This window comes from Argiope bruennichi, chromosome 10, assembly GCF_947563725.1.
Source record: "Argiope bruennichi chromosome 10, qqArgBrue1.1, whole genome shotgun sequence".
Taxonomy (NCBI): domain Eukaryota; kingdom Metazoa; phylum Arthropoda; class Arachnida; order Araneae; family Araneidae; genus Argiope; species Argiope bruennichi.
The window spans coordinates 52,141,932-52,165,996 of record NC_079160.1 but is presented as its reverse complement, the minus strand read 5'-3'; the positions used below and the strand labels follow the sequence as shown (position 1 = coordinate 52,165,996).

The window sequence follows — 24,065 nt, the reverse complement described above, 5'->3', positions numbered from 1 at the left end:
TTCAATCGCTATATGTATCGATGTTCGGTATTGTTTGCAATTTTCTTTGCAAAATGCATTCGTTCCACGTACCTTCTTCTAATAAGGTCTTTAAATGGAGATTTTTTAAAATTATTATTATTTATTCCATAAACGTGAAACTCAAGATATAGCTGATATAGCGTTTCATTTAATACAGAGTATCTTTAATAAACGAAATATAAAATAGGCACAAATTCTTTATTTAAACAGACAGATGTGCTCCGTTAAAACATTCAGAATATCAATTATAAAAAGCATACTTAAAAATTTATATTAACTTTAAAATATTCTAATTTACCGAATAAAATTAATATATTACCAGTTGTGTTTCAAAATGTTAACTTAGGATTCAAGAAAGGAAGATGAATTATTTTTGATAAAAAATTATGATTTGATTAAGTAATTCATATTTATAGATTAGTTTAGATTGACAGATTTAATTAAATCATAATACAAAGTGGAAATAACTAACAAATACTCTTACACGTAATATACGAATTGCATGTGAAATTATGTGTGTGTATGTGTGATTGAAATTATTTTTTAAATTTAAATATTAACATTTTCTTGCTGATGATCACGGTTTTGAATTAGCAATTCAGTTTGCTATAGAAATTAAGTGTTAATTAAGAAGAATTTATTATATCGCTTGACTTGTAGCAGAAAAAATTATTTCTTTATTTTATATTCGATTTCTGATTTTCATTTTAAGAAGCCCTATTAAAAGCATTTTTTTTATGCATTATCATATAAGAAGCATTATAAGTGGCACTTTTATGTCACTGAAGAAGATATTTATAGCTATCAATTTTATATTAATTTCATAGAACATTGAAAAAATTATATTTATTTCATCTTTATTCAAATATGCTTGTAATCTAGTTTCTATACATCCAACCTTTGTATAATTTTATATTGAATATTAACTAGATGTTATTTAAAAACAACTTGACATTTCGTGTTATATGAACTTTAATAGATTCTAAGTCCGCAAATTAATCCATCATTTTCTCTCTTATAATGATTTTCGAACAAGCTGTCTATTGTAATATCCGTTATCACTTTGATTCTTCGGATTTAACGGTTTTTACCAGTTAATAACTTTTAATTATTCTGTAAATGAGTTAGTTATTCAAAATTTTCAAAACTCATATATTAACATCCTAATACATAAAATATATGTCATTTGAAGAATTTATTTATGCTGAATTTAATTTGTGGCGAAGCAGCTGTTTAAAGTATTGAATTGTAGAACAATTTTATAATCTTGTGCTTACAAATTTTTTCTTCATCTTAAAATAGATTATTTGCATCAAATAAAATTATTATCATATATTTAAACAATTTAATCTTCGTTAAATAGAATTTTAAAATGAAATCAGTAAAAAAAATTGTGAAATGAATCACATTAAATGTCTAAAACGAATGACTTAAATAAGAGCATCACAGCTTTAGACAATAGTCAATTATATAATAGTCAATTTTACACATTTCATATGTATTTTTTTCAGTTAACGTAAAAAGATGCTTTTATATTACTAAATATAATATAGAAATACAGAATAACTATTTTAAAACAAAATAACAAATTATAATAAAACAGAAATAACATCTAACTCCAAATAGAGAAAAAATATTCCCATACATTTAATATGTATTTAAATATTAGTATAAGCTCACTGGATATAGTGTTGTATTTGACATAGTGAATCGGTATTAGGTCTATTTAATAAAATACGTAGAGAAAAAATATTTTTAGAGAATTTGAAGTCCGCATCAGAGTGTTAGAATGACTAAGTTCATATAGTTTCATGTATCGAAAGTCTCGATTAAAGAAAATAGGACTTTAAGAATTTCTAAGTTGTAAATCTTATCTTTGCATTATCAGGAAATATTAGGGTATTACTGATTACTTTTTTTTGTGGCCTTTTTCAACATCCTTTATCTAAATATTATTATTGAATAATAAAAGAATTTTCATAAATTAAAGGTTTTTATAGGCAGCATACTCGAAATACGAACATTTTATCTATATGAAATCCCTTTCAAGTGATAAAATCTCCTCTGTTTTGTTCATATTGATAACTGCATTTACACCTTGCATGAATAAGTCCCTTGAATAAAAATTAAAATTCTTTATAAAATGAAAAACTAGCATTTACAGAAAATAAGTATAAATTTCTTACATAAAATTCCTTATTTAAATATAAATCGAGTATATAAGTAATGCTCATTGAAATTTAATTAACTGATCAGCTGCATTAATTAGTTTTAAAATTAACATTCCATTAATAATATATATAGTTTTAATTTATTTAAATTTAAAAATTAATTAAATAAAGATGATCAGTTAGAGGGAAAATTATTATTATGTGAAAAATGTATCATTAGAACTTTTTAAATATTTCTTTTCATCATCTTCGTGTATTTAAAAATTTATATATTCGAACAAAACTTGGTTTTAAACATACGCATAATGAGCCTCTATATTTCAAATAGCTTTAATTTCTTACTTCTCTTTTTATGCTCCAGGTAAGTACATTGCTCACTAGGTTAGAAGAAAATATTTAAATATGATCAAAAAATATTAATAATAAATGTAGTGTTTGTTTTTTAAATGAGGAAAATAAATGCAAATAAAAAATGGTTTCATTATTCATTGAGAGGACTTCAATCAACAATCCCAGATTGTCCAAAACACTTTTGATCTGGAAATTATCCTGGAGCAAAAAAGGTATCTTTGAAGACTACTACACAATCTGATCCTGTCCATGCCTATAGTTTTAGCAATCTTGTTGTTTTTTATGGCACTTGCCATAGGCTAGCTCGCTGATTTTAAGCCGAAAGGGAGCGTCTCTTGTTTCAGTAGCGCCAACTAGGGCCAAGAGTACGATTTTGCTACTCACGCATCACATTCGCTTGCACAGTCCCTTTTTAAAGGGGGGCACATTCACACAGATAAAGCAAATGAAGAACAATAACAACCATGCCCGAACCTGGACTCGAACCCAGGACGCCCAAATCACGGGGAAGACGCGCTACCCCTATGCCAGGACGCTGGCTTTAGCAATCTTTGATCATCGTACATCCCAAGAAAAAGTCAATGTGACACTTTTTTTTTTTTTTTTTTTTTTCTAGTTTGACATGCTTTTTTCTATTCACTGCCATCAATATACCATTTATTGTTCAATCCCGGTAATTGAATTTACATCTATCTTATTTATATAACTAAAGAATTTTCTGTCACTTCGCTTCCTTTTCCGATTTTTTTGTTTTTTAAATATATGATGCTTTTTATCACTTGATATATATTTTAAAACATTATCTAATTTTTGTGGACAGTGTATTAAGTAGATCAGCAGCGAAGCATTTGTCTGTACAATTCATTCTAAGAGTCATCAGTTTGAGTTTTCTTTGATTGAATGACAACCAACATTTAGGAATGGTCTTCATGATAGAAATATAAGTAACAAAGTAAATTCTAATATAAATTGACTGGGCAGAGTTAACGTCTATCTAACGACAGCGAATTGACACCATTAAGAAAGTTGATATTCAAAAACTTTCTTACAATATTTTTGAAGATAGAAAATTCTTTTGAAAGAAATCATTAGCATAACAAATGGAATGAATATTGTTAAAAAAAGAGAATGTCAATTTTAAAACGAAGCTGAACTTAAAGAACTTCAAAGGATCAGTTTTATTTAATAGCAATTTGAGGTCATTTAAGGAAAATTTATTCGGACAACATACCTGCTACGATGCAAAATAATAAAATCAGGAAAATATAAATGGATCGAAATATTATTCCAGTATAAATAATATAATTTTCTTTAATTCGTACACTTATAATTTGTTCGATTTTGTGATTCCTGTATAAATTTATTCTTAATAAATTGATAAAAAAATGAATTATCATTAAATACAATTTTTTATTAATAGTTAAATCTAGAATTAAATGGCGATTTATTTAAAAGAAGATATGTTACGAATACTCTATTTTACAATAAAAAATATAATTATTTCACTTATTTGAAGTTAATTCGAAACTATGATTTATAAGAATTTGTAATCGATACATGCTGATATGTATTACAATCACAGTAATATCAGAAATCTTTTAATAAAATATTTTATTTTTTGAATAATTAATTTCAGTATATGAAATGAGTTTGACGAAATATAATAAATCATAAGACGTCATAATTTATTTAAAATTTAATTGAATTAAAAATTTTAAAAATCTTGTCTTCCAGAGTCTCTGCTACTTAAAAATGAAATTTATGCCAAAATTAGTGACTCTAAGCTCCACAATCTTATTTGTAAAGCGTTTTGAACGATTCTTTTATGATGCATATTACATGGCCCATTTTACATTAAACATTTTACAGTTGTGACCGATTTCGTTTCTCCCCCCTCCACAAAAAAAGATAAATGATTCTTAGTAGAAATAAAATGCAAAATGGGAAAATAAAGAATTGTTTAATAATACGCCAGAATACCAGAGCATAAATAAAAACATTAGCCGACAGAATTACTTAAATCTGTATCCGAATTTTCGCGATTATTTTTAACTATACAAATAAATTCTCACAAAGCATAATTTATGTCATGGGTTTCTTTTTTTCTTTCTTTCTTTCTTTTTGCTTGTTTATTTCTCTGACATAGTATAGGTAAACCTATGATAAACAAAAATAAACGTAATGAACAATGTTTCTTATTAAACTTTTTTGAAATTTATAATTTATCTTTGCCTTCTCACACTGAAGATGTTAACAAAACCCCGTATTGCTCATGATTTTTCAAGTCCAGTAAGGTTCGGCACTTTCAGTATAAGAATCTTTTTACAAAATAATCTCACGATATTCCGTTGCTTTTCCGGAATCTATGCTTTCTCCTTTCTCGCCAACATAGCGTGTCCCTCGCCAACAGTAGCAGCCCCTCGAGCGCAAACCGCAGTGTATCAGTCAGTCAAGTGGAGGAAATAAAGCTGTCGGGGGCGTTGGGCGGAGGGTTCGGTCGCAATCATGGATTCGCGAGCGGAGAAAAGCCCATCGTAGCGTAAATCATTAGCGGGCCGGGCGTACGGGAGAATCGCCAGCTGTCTCGCGAACCACCAAATCCTTTGCGCGCAGTTTATTGGCAGCGCTCTCTAATCCCGGTCTCCAAGACCGAATCGCGCTCCTCTGTCAATACCTGTAGGCTAGAGATCGCCTCGCAGGAACAGTGGCCTGATCCTGTTAATGCCCCTCAATCATGGAGAGGCGATTAGGGGCCCGCGAATGAAATTTTGCTGCAAGAAAAAATAATAATTCAAGTCTTGCGAGATGCTGAAGGGGATTTTTTTTTTTTTTTTTTTCGTATATGTGTTGGCGGTACTACAGGTATCAATATTTTTAAAACTGATGTTCAGCATATGGCTAAGGACAACTAGAGAAATATCACGCAAAAAAACCTCGATTTAACAGATACAGGATTTAATAAAAGGAATTTGGCAACAACTCTTGAATTTTTCCACACTCTTTTACTAAATCATGAACGACTTCTTTCCTTTCCTTTTTTTTTTTTTTTTTTTTTTTTTTCATACTTTTAATATCCAGTTGAAAGAAGTTTCTTTTTTTCTATTAAAAATATATAATGCTAAATACTATAAACAACATAATTTCACGAGTAATATCAAATTTTAAAAATAATGCATCATATATTTCATGACAGGGAATTCCAAACTTGTGGAGAATCTTTCCCTTAAATACACCGGTTTAAATTAGAGTTTATTGACTATAGTCTTTAAGTTATGAATTATGGACCAAACGAATTCTGAAATATTCTCTGAAAACAAGTGTTTCGACAATGAAACAAACAAATTGTCTCACTCCCCAGGCTTTTCGAAGATCTGGTTTTTTTTTTTTTTTTTTTTTTTTTTTTCTTCCTTCGATTGCTTGGGAAGTTTTCTCTCTCTCTCTCTCTCTCTCTCTCTTTCAATCTCCATAAAGTAACAATAAATTTATTTACTGCACATTGGATTGTAAAAAAAAACAATGAAATAAATATGTTTAAAACAATAAAAGCTTAAAACTCTAATGATTTAGTGACACAACAGTTACTCTAACTTGTATTCGCAGAAAAAAAAATCTGCCCAAAAATTTATTTTAACAAGCCCTTAAACAAAAATTCATTTTAGCAGAAACTATATTTTATGGACAGGCCAAAGCATTAAAGCTTTATACAAAAATGCGATACTATTTTCAGAGATTCCTTCACATAATTGTTTTGAACGTTGTGAGCGTGGAAAAACACTGGAAATGACAAAATAATAATAATGATAATAAAATGAACTCTTTCCTTTCTTGTAGCATTTTTTTCTTTCTATAGCAAACTAGTGAAATTCGATAATGAAGCAGTTTACATTTTAATAATTTGGTTTTCAGTTTAGAAGTATCAGGAGATTTATAAAACGTTATTGTAGAAATTTAGTTCCCCTTTGCCTAGTAAGTAAATAGTTTCAATAAATGTGATTTCCAAAATCTGACAAAACTTTAAAAAAAAAAGTAAGAATATAAGAATATGTGATAAACAAGATCTTTGATATTTAACGTCACAAAAATCGGATTGCGGAGATGTTTACGAATAAAAGACAGAAACCATGATGAACTTAACTGTCTGAACTTAAAACACAACATTAGATTATGCTTGATTATCTCTAATGCTTGATTATCCCTAATAAATATAAGTTTTCCATTTACGTATTACTACCTGATTGATATTTTGTTTTTTCTTACTCATTTTATAAATACAGTTGAATTATTTCGAGATTTTCTCATTACCAACAATGCATTTCTCTGATGAAGTTTTTTATTTTTTATTATTTCTCATAAAATTTCAAGAAATTTTTCTTGTCTTGTCATCCGGACATTGTGTGGAGAACTTTACGAATTGTGGAATATTCATTTTTTTTTTTCCTTCTTTCAATTGTTCTGAAAAAAGCATTCATTTAAAAGAACTGATATGAAATTTCATTCAAAAATGGAAGGTATGTTTTAAAATGTAAATTTCTAGCTTCCACATTTTTTTTATTTGCTGAAATTCGGCATTTTTTGGGAAAAGAAGCATTGTGAACTAATGAATAAATTTTATGAATAAAGCTATAGTTCCTGTTGTATAAACCTATAGATCCTGTTGCTGAAGATAGATCTAAAACCTTATATGAGAACTTAATGCATGAAATATATAAAATTTTGTTCTACTATAATTTCATCTATAGTTTAAATTGTATTGAAATCCAAATATAAAGCAAACATAATTAAATTCACTTTAACTAAAATAATAAAATCAAACTATTCCAAAAAATTATCAGGTATCCTTAAGCCCGGAAATTTGAAAAATAATTGGTTTAAATTTTGCCTTTACAAATGTCATAATATTAAAAAAAGCACAACCAATTTCATACCTTTAAAATAAGAATAATCTTAAAAGTTTGTATTTATATGATCTTAATTTAATGTGAAATGCTTTTCTATTTCATTAAAGGAATTTATCATGTTTAATGGACTTTATAACTTAAAAACGGTTATATTAATTCTGGTTTATCCAGCAGAATTTAAAAAAAATTAAGAACGATAAAATGAAAATAAAAATGAGATATGATGTAATTTTTTTGATGTGAATAATTATTTATTTTTTTAACTTCCTTTTTCTCCTGATTGATAGCTGATGAGAATAGCCACTTTGGCTCATTTAATTAATTTTTGGCTGCCCAAATTTTTTCCTTCCTAACACAAATAGTAGCCGCCAATATAAAATCTCGTCTTGAGTCAATAATAACGTTGCATTTCAAGTAAGGTCACTTGCAGGATAATAAAACAAAATGCCAGCCCTGAAATCTGAAGTAGAATATTTTAAATTCATGTCGTGTAATTTGTACTGCATTTGTTTTTTCTTAAAATGAGTTTCATAACAGCAGTATTTAAAACTCACTTTTATTAATGTAAGAAAAAGAAGTTTTTTAAAACAATCTTTTGAATTTTAGACTTTATAATATTATTCTTTATATTATTATTTGGTAATTAATTTGAAGAAAAATAATATAAAGAAATATTCTTGTTTTCGTAAATTGATTATCAAGTGATACTGTCAGTATGAATCAAAATTTAATTGTATTAATCAATTAAATGAAAATTATCTTCATGAAACATCAAAATATTATATTATCCTCAAATGCGCACAAGTGAACAAAACTTAAAAACCCTTTATATATAATAAAAAAGAAGAAAATCGATCGCAAGATTTGATCTTCATAAATCTGAATCATATTATGCTAAATAAAAATATTAAAAACATAAATAAAAAGTAAAACCTAAGAAAATGGGAGACTGGAAATAAGGCAAAATAACTCTTGAAGATAAAATCATTTCCCATTTCATAATCATTAGAAGAAATTGAAGAAAAGAGATAGATCTCTTCTTCTAATCTCTAAAAATGTTTACTACATTTTCCAAAGAACTCAAATCAAATATTAAAAAAAAAAAAAAAAGCTGAATTGTCTCAAATATAAAGAGAAAGAAATAAGATTTATAACTATGATTTGTGTATTTTTTATTTGTAACTTTAAAAATTAAATAAAAATGTAGAATTTATTTAGAGTGTTAGATGAAAGTCGGATGAATTTTGAAAGATTAATAATAAGTAATATAGATGTAGAATTTAAAAAAAAAATGGTTCGAACAAAAGACATATCAGAAAAATGGGAAAGGTTTGGATTTTCTTTTTATGAATGAGATGACTGCCTGTGAAACGATAACTTAAAAATGCAACAAATTTGTCATGAAATTTGATACACGACCTTTACATTAAAGCAGAATACTTTTGTTAAACTTTTGTAGAAATTCGGCTTTAAAAAGTCTAGGTTCCCTTCGTATAGTATGAATGCGAAAACTCAAGCATGCAATAAGATAGATAGGCGAGGTTTCCCTGTAGTTTTATTAATTCAAATGTAAATCTATACAATATTTGGATCCAATGGATTAATTGAAAAAATGCTTCAAAGGATTTACTCATTCTTCGATACATTACGAAGCTAAACATAAAAGGTTTAGTAAGTTTAAAAAGTAAATTAGGAAATGGAGTTTAAATGAGGCAGATTTACTAACATTTACTTGTAATGTCTTAGCGTTTGCAATTATTAGTATGTATCTTAAACTCAATCAGTTTCCCAAATCCTACTCTTTACCTTAGACAAATTTTATTCAAAAACAGTTTTTTTTTGTTAATATATTACAGATATTTTTATTATTATGTTTCAAACAAGTATACTATTTATCCAAAAAAGCAACCAGGGTTTAACAACCCACACATTAAACGCGCCATCAGCGAGTGTGTTCGTAAGGATAGTCTCAGGTAACCTACACCATTGTGCTTGTGATCGCGGGGTCTGTTATCGGAAGAACGACTCTCAGAAATCGTGGGAATGCGACAGCAGATTTTGGCGCTCGGAAAAATTACATCTTCCTCCGCGCTAAGCCAGGACGCGCTCGCCAACTCCAAGAAAACAGGGGAAGAAAAAATACTCCACCAGGCATGAAAAAACAGAAACTCCGCCTGTTATACATGTATTGCGTAGAACTATAGTTAATGGTACTCTATTTCTGTGGGAGATGATATCTTGATGCTGCTGAAAAAATTAATAATGTGGGGAAGCTATTTTTCTTTCGAGGTTGGGAGTGGAGGGCTATTTTTTTCCCCCTTCCTAACTTTATTCACCTTTTATTGTCCGTCTAGTAGAAGAAAAGGTGTGATTAAATTTTTAATTTTCAAAAGGTTTTTTAAAAACATTTTTTTTACCAAGTTAATTTTTATCTTTCAGGTAGATAGTGATTCCTTAATAATAGAAGTAGGAGAATTCAAAAACAGAAATAAAATTTTAAGTATTTTTCTTTAGTGAATATGAGTCTGTAGGATCAAAAATTAAAAAAAGAAGAATGATTTAATATGTAAATGGTTATCTTATATTCATTCTATTTTTTTTCAGATATTATAATTAAAAAGGTTTCAATTATGTAAAGAAATTTTGAGTTATGCAGGTTTAAGAGAAATTTAAAGCTCTTTTTTTATTTCACCGAAGAATATGAATTTACTAAATGTATATGCTGATTATTTGATTTTGTTCTTTATAATAAAATTCAAAAAATTCTGGGAAATTCTTTTTTTATTTTTTATTTTCTTTTAACAATATTACGCAATCAAAATCTTTAAACCTAAAATGTATCACTGAAAAGCAACAATCTTCGATATAAATTAAAAGTGCTTGAAAACAATTTGAAATGGATACAAAACTAGTAAGCTGTATTTAATTGTTTTTATATCTAAGATTCATCCAATATTTTAAACAAAATTCATCTATAACAATAAAAAATTAAAGGGAAAAGGATGAAGTGAGTAATTAAATACAGTGATCGAAAATCTGAACTTCGAAAAATGATAGATAATGCTTAAAAGAATTAATTAAAGAAAGAACATTTGAAATATTATTAAGAGTCAAGAAGGATTTGTTATGTTTCAAAAGTTTACAAATCTTTAAAAGCTCTATATATTTAACGACTCTTGAGTTTCAAAAAACAAAAAATAATTTTTAGGATTGAGAACAGTAGTTTCCAACAACTATTTTCCCTTATCCTTTGATTCCCGTCATTACTTTTGAATACTCATAAACCTAATTATTCTGTTATACAAAGTAGTTTTTATTAATAATTGTAAGTGTTTATTTACTCTTAAGAGACAAAACGATTCCAACTGATATAGTAGTTGTGACATATATTTCGGTTTCTACATCATATTTTTTATTAATAATGAAAAGAAATGAAAAAGTGTTGAAATATCTTCACTTATTCCTTGTTATAATCAACTACTCAAATGAAAGACTTTTTAAATTGGATCTCTGAGCTTGTTTCGTGAAACTCAGTTTTATAAAAAATAAATTAACTAGACTCGCGTAAAGCTTACTGCGATGTTTCTTAATAATATACTCATAAGATGAATATACTTTTTACACAATTTATATGGTCTAAAAAGATATTAAACATTTTATTACTAAAAAAATTGAATTCTTCATGCTCTTCTGCTATCTAAATGTCACTCACATTTAAATCAGATTGTAAAAAAAAAATCAGTCCAAGATACTATAAAAAAATTTTCAGAAAAGTATAACTTTAAAACAATAACAAAAGAAAAGTCACTTCCGAAAGTCAAACAACATATTCTTTAGAGAAGTACGATTAATGAGCATCTCATTATTTTCTTACTAACCGCCTCAGATGACCAGCTGGTTCGCTGGGAATATTTTTATACTAGATTTCAGATAAATCGTTTCGATTTAATTTCATGTTCATGATTCCGCTAAAGGGTCTAAAATGAAAGCTATGTTATTTTAAATGTCTTACATATGTTCAGTTAATTGTTACATGAACCGTTTTAATGGATTCAATCCCATAACATCACAGCGCTATTAAAAACGTAAATATCCGATTCACTCTCTTCTAAAATTTACGATACCTTTGATGACAATTTGATAGCCCAGATTATTGACTTTTTAGACTGTTAAATAATTAATACGTATTGCATTTTTTAAACATGTATTTGAACTTTTTTATTATACAATGGAATGCATGAATTCCTTTGAAGCAGTTTACTACAATTTAAAAATTATATTTATTGCGACCTAAAAGTGGAAATGAAAATCCTACCACGGAGTTAATGAAGTTAAGGAATTAAACATGCGGTTGAATGATATGATGGAAGAGTTGGAATTCCATTATAGGGTTCAAAAACATTGTTTCAGATTAATGTATCAAATTAAATTAAAAATATTATTAAAATTCATGGAATAAGTGTACTGAAATGAAACTGATATAATGCAAATGGTAATTTTTTTAGTCTTACATTAATACAAAAACTATTTTTGTAAGATAATTGTTTTGGAACATAAATTGGCGCTTTACAGGCCAGACCATTTGACCATAGCTGCCAAATTTGACACTCCTTGAAGGGTGGAAATGTGCACTGGAAGCAATTTTTTTTATTTTAATTAATTAAAAATTAAGTTGAATTTTAGGATTTTTCTGCGATATTATGGCACAAAATATCGCTTCGAAATTTTAAAAAATGTATCTTTTTAATAATATAGATTTAATAGTAGTGTGAATTATTTTTAAAATTTGGCAATTTTTTTAAAGAACCTTTTTTTTTTCTAATTTTCAATAATAGATTACATTGTTTCTCTGAAATTCAAACTGTTTTGTAATAAACTTTCTTTGTAATAAAACTACATACTCTAAAATCTTTTTCCCAAAGATAACCATAAATAGAACGCTTTTTAATCAAAGAAGTATTATCATTTTGACAATTTTTCTTTCATTTCTTTTAGTCAAACAGTTTTTATTAAAAAATATTTTATTCATAAAATATTATGATAAATTTCTGCATTTCAAAAAAAAAAGTAAGTAAAATTCAGAGTAACAAACCTCTTTATTCTTATTTCTTATTTCAAATATTTTTATCCAAGAAAACTGTGATCCAAATACTTATTTATTTTCATAGAACCAGGGGAAAAAATTAAATAAGAAAAAAAGAATTCGTCTGTTTATTCTCCGAAACATAGGCAATGAAAAAAATACACATTGTTATTTTTTATCTGTCCGATTTTAGTCGTATACTTCGTTTACATCATAGAGAAAACGTTTCGATTTTTCCTTTGGGTGGGGGGATTTCCATACCCTACTATTCGTATAAATTCATACAGCATATCGTATCAGATTTACTGTAAACAGAACTACTTATTATTCCTTAAAGGAAACCTTAATGCTGTTGCTAAAAAACTCTCTATTATCTGCATCCTAGCTCGAAAAATAAATCCCATTCATATATGTATGTCAGAGATTTCCATAATATTTCAAAATGATAGAGCCCATCTATTGAATATAAAACATAAATCCCCGCATCTCACTCCAGTAAAAAACACACTTTGATCCATAAGAAAGGGTTCTATTCGTAAAAGGAAACTTGGTGGGCGATTTTGAAAAGATTTGCATAGCTCCAGAGATTTTCTGCATTATTTGCTCCCTAACTCAATGGTTAAAATCAGTGTACTGCGCCCGAGAGGCATTTTTTTTATTGATATTCTTATAGTATACTTTGTGGTTGTTTGTATATAAAACAAGGTCTTTTTTTTGAGGGGGGGATTTATACTCTTTCACTTTTAAGTATATCTGAAACATACAATTCGATTGGAAAGCAAGAAAGTACGGATTTAATATCACTGTTTTTTTATTCACGTCTAGGAAAATGCATATTTGCATTACCAATCTATCCTTATATGATTGGAGTGCCATTCAGAATTCTTTTTTTATATTATTATAAGTAGAATTTGAAAGTTGATTTTGAAATCAATGATTTTATTCTGATTTTGTCTTTAATATCGAAAATTTCTTTGTATTAATTCATGTTAAATTTTGTATTAATTACCATTACTATTCTTTGATTTTAATACTTGTTTATGTTTGGAACAACTGTAATTGATAATGCATGTCGAGTGTGAAGTCTTTCCTCTGTTACGAAATCTTAGAATGAAATAACTGTGAAGATTGTGCGGCAGTAGTTTCACCTCTTCATAATTCTGTTCTAGAATATATTTTCTCACGAGTAAATGGTGCTAAAAATCTATAAACTAAGTTCAACTCTTAGTAAAATGGAAATGAAATAGAATTAAAGGCAAAAAAAATTGCCTTTTGTGAATTCAAGGAACCAAATTGACAATTTCATTCCAAAGGGAATTCGCACGCTCATATGGATGTTTGTCACTCACTTTTTTAAAAGGCGAAATACTGAAATATTTGGAAAATAGATTTTGTGACTCGTACACTAATTCATAATGGTGTACAGAAATAAATATGGACAATATTTGTCGAAAACTAGAACTTTCCAGGCACAAAAATTGTCTAACATAATTGATCTTATTATAAATTCAATTACGATAGTTATAGTTTACAAAAATAAGTACATGTTTAATTATTATAGATACTATGCAGTAAATTTTATGTTCATCCTGTATAAAAGTAACTACTTATATATACAACATGTATACATACTAATTTTAACCAATATATTGCAATTGTTAAATTTTTGTTCTTTCCTTTTATAAGCATTCATCTGTTCTTATCTATTAAATTTTGTTCCCCATTAGAAAAAAACATTTGCTACATTCCTCATAAATCAAAAACTACAGTCTTAAATAATGTAAATTAATTTTTTAAAAATATTCAAAAATACAATCTGAAACAAATATCCTTCACAAGTTTGCTAGAACTATTGGCTTCCATCCAGGAATACATTTCAAATTCTATAAAATTTACGAAAACCTTTGCTCATACTTCGATAAAAAAAAAGTATTCGTAACAATCATGTATAATTTAAAATAGCTAAATAAAATTAATTCATTTCTAGAATCGATTTTTTTGAACAACAGTGGAAGATTTAAATACAAACCACTACATTAAAGAATACTGCTTACGATTAGTTTTTAAAAACCTACATCTCTGAGTCTTAATAACTTTTCAGGACCTTTTTAGTTGTCGCTACGAATGCATATAATGAACGAGATCATAAAAGGAAATCTTTAATGTTATCTCAGCATCTTTTTTAGTATATCTTCCAAATTCTTTTACGCAACCAAAATTCATATTTTCATTCTAAAAATAAACTGGTACTATTGTTGCACACACAATATATTTCTGCGGAAGAGGTCTTCAACAATAAAAATGTAAGCTTAAGCCTAGAGCAACAGTTCAAGATCTGATAAGAAAAAAAAAATGAAAGTGTTGATTATTCTTAAGATTAATTCAAGATTTTTTTTTTTTACTTGCGTACATTATTATGTTATATTTGAAAGTTCTCGCTTTGAAATCATTCTCAATTTAACTCTTTTTTTTTCATGAGCTTTTCAATAAAAAATGGTAGTATAATCCGAAACGATTCAAGGAAAATTCCAATACAAACAAGTCTCAAAATTATTCAGTTGATTAATTTAAAGTTGTAATGCACTTTTCCCCCCAACGAAACCAATGGTTCTAAACAACGTAAGAAGTTCTTAATTTTTATTTCTAGAAATGAAGTTTCAAAGGGGAAGAAGTTTTAATGTATCGAGCTTTCATATTTTTTTTTTTTTTCTTTTTACTGATTCTTTGCTAGCATATATTTAAAAAGTTATAACTATAATTAACGAAATATATTGGTAACCTGTACTTTATTACTTAAAAGACCCAACAATATACAAGGCATTTTCTCCCAGACATATTCATTTGAAACCACAATCCAGAACAATCTTTTTACTCCAAGAGCGTAATGATTACTTTCTGCCTTATTTAACTCTGCAACGTTAAACCCTCTCCCTCTTCATTGGCATTGACAGTCCTGCCCATTAAGCCTTTGCGCCCCCCACTGTGATGATTTCTTTCATTTTCATCAATCACGAGGTCACGGATTGAGGGTATTCCGTTCCAAGGATCCCGAGATACTTTAGATCTCCCTGAAGACCCCGGGCATATCGGAGGACTGAATGTTATTGATATTGCGAGTGGGGAGCTGTACAGTGTTTCGAATGAGATTGGTAACCCGGTCAGGGGGATGGTGTGGATTGTAGGAAAGGCTTGTGTACAGGAAGAATCTTAATGTTAAAGAAAAAGATGTGATAAATGATTATGACGCCATATGAATTGACACAATCTTTACATATTGTTTTCCTTAATTCATTAGTAATCTACTATTGTCTTACCATTATGTTTGCTTTCAAAATATTTTTGATCTATCTTTGCAAAAATATGGTATACATTTTGAAATAATTTTCATGCGTATTCATGGTTAATCAGTCACTGAAATATTAGTTAAGTAATTTGTAATTGGTTGGAATGATCCAGTTTTTGGTAGCAGTATTTGTTAAATAGAAGAAATATATGATTGGTTTACATGAATATAATTTAAAATATTTATTACTTTCATTTGAAATGGAATTTAGGTTTGGCTAGGACTTCATGAGAGCTAAATTCGCTGTTAACAGCCCTTCAAGAAGAAGCATAATTTTAATAATATGAGGAATTTTATAAAAATTTCAATTAATTACTCTTGTTATTTGTTATATATTGTTAATTCTAATTTGTTTAAAGTTGTTTTATTACTTTTCCCTTGCAATAATTTTCTATTTTCATCAAAAACTCCTGTTTTGTTGATATGACGAATATTAGCGTATACAAATATTTATTTTCTTATACAAAGTTTCTGACGTATTTGAATTTAATTTTCATTTACACAGACGTGTTCTTCAACGGCTATTGCCAGATACAAACCATAATTCATATAATGATTACTAATAAACTTGATTAATAAAATATTTATTTAAAAACTTGGTTAATAAAAATATTTACTGAAAAATTCTTCAGTGTTTCAATGATTTAATAATTTAAATAAACTAGTCTTTGGTGTAGTTTAAATAAACTAATCTATAAATTAAAATAAAAATTTAGAAAATGTTTAAGGATATACACTTGTTTGTTGCAATACTTGCACCGTCCAATTTAAAGATAGCGTTATGAACCAAAATTTAAAAATATTTATGAACTTATGTTGGTCTTTTATATGAAAATGAATTTCTATATTATAGATATTTTACTTTCCCAATTCATACAATTTAGAAAGCTTCTTATACAAAATTTGATTATAATTCACAAATATAAAAACATTTTATCTAGAAGTTCATTATAGGCTGCTTGATTCCCTTCTCATTTTGGATGGATCTTCGGGGAAAACAGAATCAGTTTTCATGTTTCTGTAAAACATGTTTCGCTGCATATGTCATTAGTATGCCGTGAAGACAGTTTAGAGTAAAATAACTTCATATGGCGCTTATCCGTGTTATAATTACTTTTGAACAATATTAGCAGGAAATGGATATTTGAGCATTTGAAAGCTGCGACTCAATTAAATTTTGTCAATTATGATGTTTTTCTGAAATAAATGATCCGGATTATTTTTGAAAGTGCATCTGGTTCAAAAGAATCGTAAATTTCATCTCCCAATAATTCTTTTAAATGAGATAATAAAATGCCACATTTATTAAAAATTGAATAAATATAACTAGGTAACTTTAAAATATGTATTTAAAAACTATTTTATAATCTAAGCGTAAAAAATTAATTAAAAATATCAATTGAAATATTAGATTATGATACAAATATAAACAAAATGTAAATAAACATATGCAAAAAAGAACATTACGAAGTGATGTTCTTATATATAGTAAAAAGGATATATAGTTGCAGCAGTAATATATATAGTTAAAAAAAGATAATATAATATATACACACGTTTATAAACAGACTGGAACAGTTGTTTTACTATTTGTTATACTGAATGTAGATTTTTTTCATAATGAAAAAAACACATAATATCACATCCATAAAAAATGCAACTAAACGTTCCGTTATTTCAATACTTTTTCGCAAATACTCTACGTATTCTTTTTTTTACCATAAATTTGCTAATATACTTTTTCTGTAAACCATTTTACACATTTATATTTAATGTTGGTACCTGCATCTTGCATTTTTACATATTCAAATTTAAAAAAAAAAGTGAGAATAGATTGGGATGCATTTTTTAATTTGTTATCTAGATTATTTATTTTGCTGATAATATTGAATTTAAATAATTGAGATAAATTGAAAAGAATTTTTTGCAAAACTAATTTATTAAAAATGTATCCATAAAATGGAGTATTTAAAGTTTCTTAAATTACAGTTTAAATTCATTTTTTGATTACGAGTTGCCTTAAGATGACGCAAAGAATATACCATTATAACAATATAAGTTATTGTGAAAGAAAGATTTCACGTATAATTATATATTCATGTTCCAAAAGATAAACAATTTCGTCACAGCAGTCATTATGATTCAGATCATTAAGATCTATCTACAGGAAGTTATATCCTCTTCAAACCATCAAATTTATTCCCAAAGCTCTGAAAAGCGATTTTCATTTCAAAATGTGCCCTAACTGAAAAATTTCTTAATTTTAATTCAGCAGAATGGCAACAGTAAATTATTAAAATTACTCTCGCATTTTCTTTCGAATTCATCGCAATAAATTTACCACAGACAACTACTGAATGTTAATGCACGCTGCTTTTCTATTTTTTAGATTACTAATTTAAATAATGCAAATGACACTAATTCTGGAACGAACCTGTGTGGCAGGCATTCTCATTTCAATCTCTGATTCCAAAAAGACGAAATCTGTCTGCCTCGAAATGCCACCCAACACAGCACGGCGACGCTTTCAAGAAGCACCAAAAATCCAAAAACGTAATTCAATAGCTAATATTAAACAAATTAAAGCCGCTTAATTTGATCAAAGCAATTCCCCAGTAAAAGTAATCACGCTGAATTAAAAATGCGAAAGAGCGCCAATAACTACGCCCATACGCATTTTGGCAAACAAAAAGGAAGGAGTGCACGATGCTGAGACCGCTTTAATCTAGAGCTCCTCGCCAAGCGAAAGACACACTTATTGGATCAGGTCTTGTATAGGAAGCAATTTGATATTCTAATCAGAAGTTTGTTTGTATCTAGTTACGTTGCCAGAGAAAAGGAATTAAGTTTACTCTAAATTGAATCCATCGGCGCAAAAATTTTCCTTGTTGCCAGATTGAGCGGGTTAATTACTGAGTTTAACTTTCGTTGATCCTGGAAATCAGCGCCGTCGTTCGGTTCGATGTTGAATTTTGAACTGAGCCATCCGTCCTGCTTGAAAAGAAGAAGATAAGCTTCATAAGGGGGTTATTCTCAAATCAATATTAGGAGGTAATGTAGACATTTTTCAGGACTAAATTTTCGTAAAATATAAGAAGGATTTATTTAAAAGGGAAAGACGTTATTAAATTTTAGCAAGGTGAAGAAAACTTTATAAATCTACTGTAGAACAAGTGGAACTCTCAATACTCTAAAGTATTTCAGAAATTGAACGTATGTGATTCTAAATAATTTACCATGAATATTCATTTGAAAAATAAAGAAGTTATTGCTCTGAAATTAGAAAAAAAAAAAACGTAATATATTGGACGTGAACATGACTGAAAAACTTCAGGACCATAGTATGCTTGCTACTTAGGTTGGTTACAAAGGTTGGTCAGTTTCTCCTGATAATCACTATTTCATATTGTTACGAATTATAAGATTTGAGTTAACTTGCTTGACCAAGAACGATTAAAACCCCAAAATAAAAAAAAATTAACATCACCTTGAGTTTTTTTCATGAAGATGATAATGTTTATATGCTGGCATATTATCTGTAAATTACTAAATGCTTAATGAAAAAATCATTCAAATTGAATATAGCAGAGAGCGTTGAATATAAAAATATAACATTTGCCAATTTGTTATTTCTTTTATATTAAGTGTTCCCTAAGAAAGGTGAGTTTTTAAAGTTTTCATTAAATACTTAATTAAAAATCAATCGAAATATTAATATTTTTTCCAAAAAAATCTTTGGAACATATTTTTCTAGAAAAATGATTTTTACATCTCTTTAAAAGATAAACTTTTCAGCTATACGAATTTTATTTCCGTATAATATGGATTTTGAATTTCATTGGATTTTGAAAGTATTTTTAAGAATATGTCACAACAATACTTTCAATTGTCTCGGTGATTCGCTTATACACACTTGCATTGCAACGATATTAACCCTTTATTTGGTAGGATTGCTTAGAAGCAATAATGATTTAATGGATTCTGTAGAATATCTATAACTTTAAACGCTTTGTATGAGTGTTGTATGCACACAGATTTAAGGATAATAATTAAAATAAATATTTAAAAAATAAATAATTAAAATAAATTCCTAAAACTGTAGTTGTTTGGTAAGTGAAAAGAGATTCTTTTCTTATTTATAACTACTATTTGAAGTATTGAATTTTAAAATAAAAAAATGGATATAATTGAAATAAAAATAGGATTGCTCCTTTAAAATAGTTTTTATTTTATTATGCAAGCTTTTCAATGATTTTCTGTTGCTACATAATAATGAATGAAGCAATAACAAAGTTAATTATGATGAAATCGAAAACATTGGCTTTCTTTTATTACAAAAATCCATTTTGATTTATATATAATATGATTTATTATAGTTTATAATTTATATATTATAGCAATATGATTTATATATTACAGTAATATGATTTATATATTACTGCAATATGATTTATAATCACAATTATTATAGCAACATGATTTATATATAACTCAAATTTTGTTATTTTAGAGGAATACGTTTCTAATTCGGCAAAATTTTGAGTCTCAAAAAGAAAGTTCAGTGGCTTAAAAACTGCAATTGAAAATCATCATTTCGTGATATTTGAAATTATTCATTTGAATTTTTAATTCATTTGTGACAAGTATTGAAGTCAATATTATTATTGATCTCAAGTAAGCAAAAAAGCATTCTTTAATTGCGATAAAAAGGAAATTTAATTTTAAGAAAAAACAATTGTCTAAGAAAAAAATTATTTGATGTTAGAAGGAAAGAAAATGTAAAATCAATAAGAATTAAATCTTTAGCAATAAAATGCAATACTCAGAGAGCAAAAGATATCTTGAAAAAAAATAGTTTAATTCGCACAGTTCTTTGATTTCTATTCATATTAAATTATAAAAATCCCTAATATTATTTCTGAAAAAGCTTAGTGAAGATTAAAGAAACAATTATCACTTTTTTTAAGGATTTTTTTAAGCAAAATTTATTCGAATATTTTAAAAATAATGATATTAAATGCGCCTAATTTAAAAGAAAAACAAGTTTTAAAAAACAGCATGAAATTATCGTTTGATATACACTTCTTTTTTAATAACTTATATATTTTTTCACCTTTACTTTAAAAAAAAACTAGTTTTCTATACTGTACTAGTATTCCTATGGCAATACAAATGCAATTGCTTAATTTAATAAATCCGCTTTTGTGCTTGAATAAATCTCCAATATCTTTTTACAAATGAATCAAAATATTAAAATGACAAGTCATAAGCTTGTCTAGTCGCTTAATTAAAAAAAAAAAGAAGAAGAAGCAATCCCATTCCTGTTATTACTGACATTTTCTTTTTAAAGTAATTTTTTCTGACTTCGCAATGCGTTTTAGAACGATAAATAAGATTCGAACCGAACCTATCCTTTCTCCGTGAAAGAAAACTAACTCCCAAAACCAATTTACGATTTAAACAGCGTGATTTCCCCGAGTCGACGTCATAAATGGAATTTAAGAAACATTTCTTGTTTTCCTTCCTTAATTTCTCTTCTTTTCTTCCAAAAATCTCTCCTGGTTGCCCTTTTTTTTCTCTCTGCTCCGTATTTCCATCGCTCATCATAACCGAACGAAAGAAAGCCTGCTGGATGGATTAGAGAAGGAAAAGCGAGCCAAAGTGGATTATTATATGCAAACTAGAGATTATTTTGGCCTCCAGAGATATGGCGCCGATTTCGGCGACAATTTGGCTCCCGGCTACAAAATCTCCAGGGGTTATAACAGTATTTATATTCACTTCGCGCCATTTGATTCCGTTTTCCCTTTTGCCTCATTTGAATAGTAATAAGGCTGGAGAAAGAGGGGGACAGAGAAAAAATCTGTCAACCAGAGCACAGTTTTCCTTCTCTTACTTCTTTTTTTTTTCCTTTTTTCTTCTGTCAGATATTATTACTTTTTTTTAAACTTTAATCACAGCTCTCATTTTTGCAGTGATTACTTCTCCACACTTTTTTTGTAACTTTATTTTCGTTTTCGGATACCCAACTTGTTGCAGGAATCATTTCATCCTTTTTTGGAGAGTGGAGCAGGTGCTTTTCTTGTTAATTCGTTCAAATTGACAGTTAGAAGCAAAACAGTGATTTGTTATTACTTTGATTTAAAATTTAATAGAAGTGTTCAGAAATTCTTGTTTTCATTAGGATGGTTTCAGAGGTCTAGGAATAAAATTTATTATTATTATTTTTTTAATTTCAGATTATTAACTCTATCTCCATTTTTAAATTTTATTTTTGTATTTTTTCAAAATATCTTTTTATTCATTAAATATATAGAATATATAGGATTAATAGTTTTCGTTATTTTCTGCAGTGTAGACGAAAGAATGAAACAAAAATGGTAATTCTCGGAGATCTTAAACTAGCTTAACATGGATAACGGAGAAATGAAAAATAATGAAACATTTTGGAAGATTATCAAATGGCAAATAGAAACTTTTATGTAATAATTTTATATTGAAATAGCACCGTATACATTGATTTGCTAAACTAAGTTAAACTTCTATTTCATTTAAAAAGAAGTTGAATTCTTAAATCGACATAGCGCTTGATCTGCTCATTTAACACCGTAAATTTATTCCAATAAATTTTGTCAAATTTTTGGATTCAACTCTTTATTTTATTGAAGCAGTATTCCACAAAATATATGGGTGTTTTTTGTTTTGTTTTTTACTCAATTTTAAGGCACTTTGTATCTGATGCTAGAGGAGCTTTCAGACTCAATGGTAAACCTTTTCGATGGCAGATAATAGATAAACAATAGAAATAGAAACTGAATTTTCGAAATAGCAAACAAATTTCTTTAACAGAAATCTTACCTGTGGCGCTAGCGGAGCTTTCGACTGTGGTGGGTGCCGATGCAGAATCGACTGAAAACCCGTATGAGGGCAGATAGTGAGGAAACAGTGGGAACAGGGGCAGAGTGGGATCTTTGAGGGACAAGGGGGCCCCACACCAGAGACCAGAGTAGTAAGTAGGTAGAGTGTCAGCCAGAAGTGGGAAGGATGGTCGAAGAGTGGCTGCAGTCAGTCTGGGTACGCTTACTCCTGGTACACCTGGAACATAAAATTTCAAATCTTACTATCAGTTATGTTTTGTTAGTCTTAATGAATTTGTTAGTTTTCAATGTATATTTCAGTAATCATTACAGCTTCTACTAACATGCTCCTTTATCAGTCTAATCAAATATCAAAAGTAAATAATTGATGTGTGAATATAAAAAGGGAGGGGACATATATTTCATTATACACATTCATCTTATTACAAATGTCATGTAAAACATTTTATATAAATATCTTTTCTATAAATATCTTTCTTTAAGGTGAAATTTAAAAACATAAATAAATAAATCATCTCCAAAATATCTAATGGTAATGACGTAATTTCGAAATTGTTTTTGAATTTATCTGTGATACAATATTTCTGAAATTTAATATTTCCAGTTTTGAATACTTTAAATGAGAAATAATTTATCAAATTTTCTTTAGTATCTGCGAATTGAATGATATCGGAAATAATTCTGTGTCATTATTGAGCGATTTCAAGAGAATTTCTTCAACTATCAGATCATAGACTTTTACGCAATTTTAATTTTTTTTTTGTAAAAAAAAATAAATAAATTGTTGATTTAATATTGCAAATTTATAATCTGTAGTTATAATGTGTTATGATAAAGTTCGATTCAAGGATTGTTTTTCATGATCAGATGAAATTCCAGTTCTTTGTGTAAAATTTTCTTTACTGCATTAAATTTTGGGATACTTTTTGGAAGGTATGCATTTATTGCATTTGTGAATTCATTGAGTCAATCAATGGTTTTCGACTTCACTTCTTAAATTTAGAAAAGAATTTTTAATGATAGAAAAATAATAATATACCTCCGGATATAACCGAAAATTAAATTCGTATCTATACTTATCAAAATACTTGAATAGGTTACTTATGAGAATTTGCACAATTATTATGACATCAGAAACCAGTTCTGCTGTTAAGAATTTTAAAATTGGCATCTGTGTAGATTAAAGATTTCGACAATTGTATCTTTATAAACATAAACAAAAACTGTCATGAATGGGAATAAGAAATATTTCCATGCAATCAAAGGCAAGATTGATATTTAAACATTACACCATTCCCTGAAATTGTATATTACACAAAT

The 24,065-nt window shown here is 27.7% G+C and overlaps 1 protein-coding gene across 1 annotated transcript in view; it reads right to left on the bottom strand.

Moving 5' to 3' along the window:
* Positions 1-24,065, bottom strand: part of LOC129988351 (zinc finger protein Gfi-1b-like) — an 86,412-nt gene that overhangs the window by 38,439 nt on the left and 23,908 nt on the right. Inside the window, exon 2 of the mRNA XM_056096554.1 lies at positions 22,726-22,962. Within this exon, the coding sequence (XP_055952529.1) occupies positions 22,726-22,962 (237 nt within the window). The remainder of the gene's footprint in view (positions 1-22,725; positions 22,963-24,065) is intronic.